Source organism: Poecilia reticulata, linkage group LG15, assembly GCF_000633615.1.
Source record: "Poecilia reticulata strain Guanapo linkage group LG15, Guppy_female_1.0+MT, whole genome shotgun sequence".
Taxonomy (NCBI): domain Eukaryota; kingdom Metazoa; phylum Chordata; class Actinopteri; order Cyprinodontiformes; family Poeciliidae; genus Poecilia; species Poecilia reticulata.
Genome location: NC_024345.1, coordinates 17,978,790 through 17,985,151, shown reverse-complemented (window position 1 = coordinate 17,985,151; position 6,362 = coordinate 17,978,790). Strand labels below are relative to the sequence as shown.

At 42.8% G+C, this 6,362-nt stretch overlaps 2 protein-coding genes across 4 annotated transcripts in view; both read left to right on the top strand.

Annotated features, from left to right (window-relative positions):
- Nucleotides 1–3,172, top strand: part of cilk1 (ciliogenesis associated kinase 1) — a 7,762-nt gene extending 4,590 nt beyond the window's left edge. For 2 of the 3 annotated variants that reach the window (XM_008429784.2, XM_017308851.1), the window contains 7 exons: nt 89–256; nt 340–699; nt 895–1,097; nt 1,198–1,340; nt 2,025–2,141; nt 2,224–2,331; nt 2,488–3,172. In XM_008429784.2, the coding sequence (XP_008428006.1) occupies nt 89–256; nt 340–699; nt 895–1,097; nt 1,198–1,340; nt 2,025–2,141; nt 2,224–2,331; nt 2,488–2,639 (1,251 nt within the window). In that variant the 3' untranslated portion in view covers nt 2,640–3,172. The remainder of the gene's footprint in view (nt 1–88; nt 257–339; nt 700–894; nt 1,098–1,197; nt 1,341–2,024; nt 2,142–2,223; nt 2,332–2,487) is intronic. The other variant, XM_008429785.2, reaches the window with a different exon arrangement.
- An 807-nt stretch (nt 3,173–3,979) lies between these two features.
- gsta.1 (glutathione S-transferase, alpha tandem duplicate 1) lies at nt 3,980–5,935 on the top strand. The gene is made up of 6 exons (XM_008429782.2): nt 3,980–4,204; nt 4,290–4,341; nt 4,563–4,695; nt 4,788–4,923; nt 4,998–5,123; nt 5,730–5,935. The coding sequence occupies exons 1-6, from the start codon at nt 4,118–4,120 to the stop codon at nt 5,865–5,867; spliced, it is 672 nt and encodes a 223-aa protein (XP_008428004.1). The 5' UTR covers nt 3,980–4,117; the 3' UTR covers nt 5,868–5,935.
- Nucleotides 5,936–6,362: the final 427 nt, after the last annotated feature.

Genomic DNA, 6,362 nt, shown 5'->3' with positions numbered 1-6,362 from the left:
GCTGCAGTGGAAGTCTATAATGTCCAGATGTACTGTGGCTGCAGTGGAAGTCTATAATGTCCAGATGTACTGTGGCTTCTCCCTGCAGACTGATTGGCCCGAGGGATACCAGCTGGCAAGCGCCATGAACTTCCGTTGGCCTCAGTGCGTTCCCAGCAACCTGAAGACGCTCATCCCCAACGCTAGTCCAGACGCCATCCGTCTCATGACGGACCTGCTTCAGTGGGACCCCAAGAAGAGGCCGGCCTCTGCTCAGGTACCGTCCGCCCGCCATCTTCCATTCTTGCAGCCAAACGATCTGAACAAAAGTTAACTCTGTTGGTTGAAATCCCCCTTCAGGCTCTCAGGTACTCGTATTTCCACGTGGGCCAACCTCTGGGCACCCCTCAGCAGATCCTGGAGCAGGGAAGACCTCAGCTGGGTCGAGTGCAGCTGCAGCCTCCTCTGCAGCAGCAGCAGCAGCAGCAGCCTCTCCTACTGCTGAAGCCCATGCCCCCCACCCAGCCTCCACCTTCTAACCAGCACTGCATGCCCTCCAGGCCTCTCCAGCAGGTCGCGCCGCTCCCTGCATCAGCATCTGCCCAGGCAGCGTCTTACCAGCGGCACACGGGGCCCAAGCACATCCCAAAGCTGGAGCAGACTGAGGTCATGCCACAGAGTCACCTTCCTTACATTGTCGACAAGAGTTTGCAGAGCAAGGTGAGCTGTCGGGTCAGATTTTAACCATATCAGGCCTGAAATCTGGGTGTGGTGATGGACTCTGACCTGACCCTTCAGAGCCACATCAAGACAGTAACAAAGCCGGCCTTCGATCACCTAAAGAACATTTCCTGGACTAAAGGACTCATGTCCCAGCAAGAGCTAGAAAAGCTCATACTTGTGTTTATCTTTTAGCAGGAGACAGGCAGCGCAAACCTTCTCAATTACCAGGTGAAGCCAAAGGGAGGAGGGCGGCGGCGATGGGGACACGGCACGGGACACCTCAAGAGTGACAACTGGGACAACTATGAAGACGGAGATCTGTCCTCTTTGAGCATTCTGGGGAGAAATAACTTTTCCTCAGAGAAACGGAGGCAGGGAGAGGACGCTCTGAGCAGGTGAAGATGCAGTCAAGTGATTTACTCACCAGCTCCCTCACATGTAGAAAACATAAAGCGTGTTCAGATACAAGCAGCTCTCGACTTTTCCCTTTTACAGGTACGGAAATGTTCTGGATTACAGTCGACCCAGTGGAAAAGAGGACACACCTCTGAACCTGAACAAGACCGCGGCCTATCAGGAGCCGTCGAGAACCGCCTCAGCCAAGCAGCACTACCTGAGACAGTCTAGATATTTACCTGGTAATAAAAAGATTTTTAAATACCTGCTGGTGTGATTGGAACCTGATGTAGTAGCTGCTTTTGAAAAGATCTTAAATGTAATTATCAGACAAAGTTATAAATTGGATTTGGAAGCTTTTAAGCTGTAGTTATTGCAGTTCTGGTTGAGGAATTAGGATGTTGAAACGGTGTTCTATCTTATCAAGTTTTGTCACTTCAACAAGGCTCGGCATGAAATTGAGGATTTCAGATGTTAACAAAACCTGGTATGAAGTTCACTCAGGTTGAAGGCATTAAAGTTAAGTAGCCTGTAGATGCAGAAACGCACTACCAGAGCTGACAAGTAATTAGCGAATAAAGTTATTATTCAAAAACAACCAATTAGAGCCAGGAGGAAGGTGTTAGCGCTGGCTGACAAGCATCCTTGTGTATGCACTGCTCAGTGTTCTAATGGTGTCGAAACAACATAGTATTACAGAAAAACTGTTTATGCGCCATCATCTGTGGTCATGCTAACTAGCCTTAGCCTTCAATCAGCATGGCAGGCTCTGTTCTGGAGAACTAGCTGGAGCTGCAGAGATTAAAGGAGGGAGGGTGTGAGCAGCGTTTTTGGTGGATAAAACTCACTGACGGCCTGTTCATGTTCATCACACTTTTTATGTGTTAGAGTACAGTTTGCAGTGATCCATAACTCTTTTCCCTCAGGCATAAGTACAAAGAAGAACGTGGCCATAGATGCCAGTAAGGACTTCACTGGAAGCCATCTTTGGGGCGGCAGTAGTATTCCTTTTGGAGGAACGCTGCCGAGCAGAGGAGCGCATGGTAACACCCCCCACCCTTTTGCCGGTTTGTTGCCTCGAACTGCTTGCAAATAAATTTGTGTCTTCTTGTCTTTCATCTTCAGGTACAAATACAATCCCTGGTGGATACATCCCATCATTTTACAAAAAAGACGGGGGCTCTGCTGGCCACAAAGGAAGGCAGGGTGCATCAGTGGAAGCAACAACGTCAAGTGAGCTTTCTCTAATATCTGTTTGTTACATTACAGTTAGAAACTCTCATGTGTATTACCAAAATTTAAGGTGATGGAGCAACCTGGTGAAAGCTGAAAGCTGCGCGCTACATGCATCTACTTGATATGAATGTTTCTTATTTTATGTCGTTATAGATTATGCAACATGGCGATCTGGTCGGAGTCAGATGAACCCCTCCACCAACGCGCCCACAGCCAACAAAAGCACGTCCAGTCTGCATCCTCGCCCGCCGCTACAAAGCATTCACGGCCGAACAGACTGGTCTGCCAAATACGGACACCGCTAGTGGCCTCCATGGAGCTCAAAAATGAGCTTCAATAACTCTTTCGCTTCCAAAGAGTAGGCCTAGTTGTTTTATAACCCAAGCGTGTAAATATAAACTTTACACAGCAATAATTTTTGTTTCATAGGTGTACAGTGAATGCTTTTGAGTTGTAAACTATTTAAAGTATGACAAAATGCAAAGAGCCAGAAATGTCAGTGTAACCCTTCCCTTTCTCTGTCTTACTATCTGTATTATAGCTGCTGTTGTGCTGCAAAGGTTATGCCTCAGTTTTGCTTCCCTGAATGCTGACTACCCACATGTAAACATATAATATGCATATTACAATGATATGAAACCTTCACTGTGATTTTTTTTGGGCTAATGAATTGTTGTTTTTTTACTTTTTGCATTTTGTTCAATGACACTTGCCTTGCCAGTCAACTATTGTTTTGTGTTCATGTTTTCAGTAAAAGAATGCTGTAATTTTTGTGTTGATAAATTGCCATGTTGCATAAATCTGTTTCAGTAAAATGAAGTCATGCTTTGAACCCAAACCTTAAATCTCAAGTTATTAAGTATAAACAATGTGTCAAAAAGTGCCCCATTTTCACACCCTTGACCATATCAGAGCACTTTAGAAGTGTTTCATTTTTTTAATGGGCGCAGGCTTCTCAGGTACTCGTGGAGCAGGTTAGAAGTTCAGGTTAGAAAACTCACTGAATACAACATTAAAAGGTAAGGCAAACTGCCACGTGCAGTGCCGCATTTGGATGTGTCTGAAGCTTGGAGCTTGACTTCCCTACGTTTCTCCTTTTGGCCTTGAGCTTGTTTGGAGGTTCTAGCAGGGGAGCGCAGCTACTGGTACACCGAAGGATGGTCGTCCGCCGCGGGGGGACGTCGTCCGCTGCCACCGAGCGCAGAGCTTCGGGAGGGACACATATGGAGCAGTGAGGGAGGAAGGGGACACCCGCCTAGCCAGCCAGATCAGCCGAATCAACCCTAGCGATCAATGGGGTGACAGATGTCGCAGCCAGATCGCCCTCACATCCGAAAAGAACCGTAGCGCCGAAACCACTATATAGGCGGAGGAAAAAACTACTAAATAAATAACGGTAGTTAACTGGGAATTTTAATTGTATCAACTGTAATTTACGTAACTTCACGTAAATAATCATACTAAACATGATCCTTATTTTTCTTTATTTGTAAATAATGACTAAAAGAAGGCAGCTAGACATTTAGCCATGATGCTTTGCGGCAATGTGTAAATTTACCATGTTGCTATTGGATCACTTCTACCAATCACAGGCTTTACGAGTTGTACACGCCTCCATTTTTTTTAGTTACCTCTTTATATTTTGAACCAAACAGTTTCTTCTTCCCAGTTCGTAGCTTTGAACTTTGCTCTGTCCAGCTTTTGTTCGTCAAACAGACGTTTTTGCACTTCTGTCTTTTTTTGTTCTACGTTCACTTACTTCTAGATTCAATACTCCGCTGTCATGTCTGGAAAAGTTATTCTGCATTACTTCAATGGAAGGGGGAAAATGGAGTCAATCCGCTGGCTTCTTACAGTTGCAGAAGTGGAGGTTTGTTAAGGCAATGATATTAAGTCATCCAAGGTATATTTGATACTGTCATGAAATGTCTCATTATACTGCTTTGTGTTTACAGTTTGACGAGTATTTTCTGACCAACAGAGAGCAGTACTTAAAGCTCCTGAATGGTGGGTTAAACAATAATGATGGACTCTATATGACATATGCAAAAATGTATATATATTTTTTTATCTCAACTGTTAATCTTTCACCCGCATGTGTTGCATTGTATGTGGAAACACTGTGCTAAAAATGAAAAAATGAAGGGAGGAGAACATTGAACATTGTCTCTTTTTTTTATTATTAAGATTGCTGGGAGTGGTGACCTGGTGCTTTATTGTCTCTGCAGAGGGGTCGCTCATGTTTCAACAGGTTCCGCTGGTGGAGATTGATGGCCTTAAACTTGTGCAGACAAAAGCAATCCTGCACTACCTCGCAGAGAAATACAATCTCTACGGAAAAGACCTCAAAGAACGCGCCATGTATGATCCAGCTCTACCACATGCTAATCTAAATCTGTTTGTTTTCGTCATTTTTTTTTAAATCTTTCGACACATTTAAACTTCCCCATTAGGATCAACATGTATGCAGAGGGGCTGATCGATCACATGGAAATGATCATGGTCCTCCCCTTCGTCACAGACACCGAACCCAAACTTGACAATATTCAGAGCAAAGCAAAAGAGCGCTACCTGCCAGTGTTTGAAAAGGTATGCTGTAATAACTCATTTCTTACAACTGTAAATCATTCATAATTAGGGTAATTAAGGCAATAACTTTTCAGGCACTTACTGGACCCGTGTACCTGGTGGGAGGAAAACTAAGCCTTGCAGATGTGCTCCTGGTTGAATGTACTTTGATGCTGGAGGAGAAATTTCCTGGTATCCTCAAGGAATTTCCCAACGTCAAGGTAAGTCTGGACCTGCAAAGTCTTGCAAAAGTGTTCATACTTCCTTTACTATCTTTTTTCATTATTAAGTCAGTAATGTGTAGAAACATTTTTTGCTGCTATTATAGCCACAAGTATTTTTGGCTATGTCTCTCACCATCTTTATTTATGTAAATTCTGACCCGTTTTTCCCATTCAGTAGTTCAAGTTCAGTCAGATTGGATGGAGACATTTTTTAGGACTTGACACAAATTTTCAGTGTTATTTAAATATTGAATATATGCTCAATGGCTTGTTTAATAGTTAGTCTTCATCTGTATGTAGGAATTGACATGTAGGCCAAAAAGTTGATGAGTTGAGCCAATCTCTTTCCATTTGCAGACGCAATTTTCAGATTTGTGTTTGGAAACCTTTCCTCTCGCATCACAGCAATTCGCCATTTTATCTCACAGAACACATTGTTTCTGGTTGGAATGTTAGAAAATGTGCACAAGTTCAAGCGATGTGAACTCTTCTGCAAAGTACAATGCCTCAAACATTTCTTTCCTGTTTTCCTCCCCAGTAATCTACTTAAACTGTGTTGAATTTAAAAGTTGTTTTTTTTTTCTTTTGCAATTTCCTGTCCAGTCCTTCCAGGGCAGGATGATTAAAATCCCAGCCATCAGCAGGTTTCTGCAGCCGGGCAGCAAGAGGAAGCCGCAGCCAGATGAAGATTATGTCAAGACAGTCAAGGAAGTGTTCAACATCACAGGACCCTTTCCGTAATAATCTCTTCCAACAAAATCTGGTTCATTAATCAAGAAAGCACTAATAAACCTAATCATGTGAACATCTCTGGTGTAGTTCTGTTTATAACGCCGGACTGAAAAACGAATCTTATTAACAGGAGTTGAATGGTGGAACCTTTTCCAGAAGGTGTAAACTAAATGAATGGAGAAGTTTTGAGATAACATCTCAGAGGCTGTTGTGTTTTTGTTTTTAATCACAGGCTTTTAGAACATTTTATGTAAAAAATATGCACTGTACAAGTCACATTTCTTCAGCTATTGTGATTCTACAAATATTTTAGACATAATTCCTTATTTACTGTTACCCAATTGCAGACACGTAAGAATTAAAAGATACAGTTTCAATTATTTAAAATTTCTGATCTTTATTTTCATTTTATTAACAGATATAAAATACAAAAAAAATGCAGTGTTTAGAAATATTTGCCACAACAATAAGTAAATTAGAGTTCATTAGCTTACAATCACACAG

What these genes read in the sequence shown, in the direction of transcription:
- gsta.1 (XM_008429782.2), top strand. Translation starts at nt 4,118, where the DNA reads ATGTCTGGAAAAGTTATTCTGCATTACTTCAATGGAAGGGGGAAAATG. An exon ending in TTACAGTTGCAGAAGTGGAG is followed by an intron (nt 4,205 to 4,289) that starts GTTTGTTAAGGC and finishes TTGTGTTTACAG; the next exon opens with TTTGACGAGTATTTTCTGAC. An exon ending in ACCTGCCAGTGTTTGAAAAG is followed by an intron (nt 4,924 to 4,997) that starts GTATGCTGTAAT and finishes ATAACTTTTCAG; the next exon opens with GCACTTACTGGACCCGTGTA.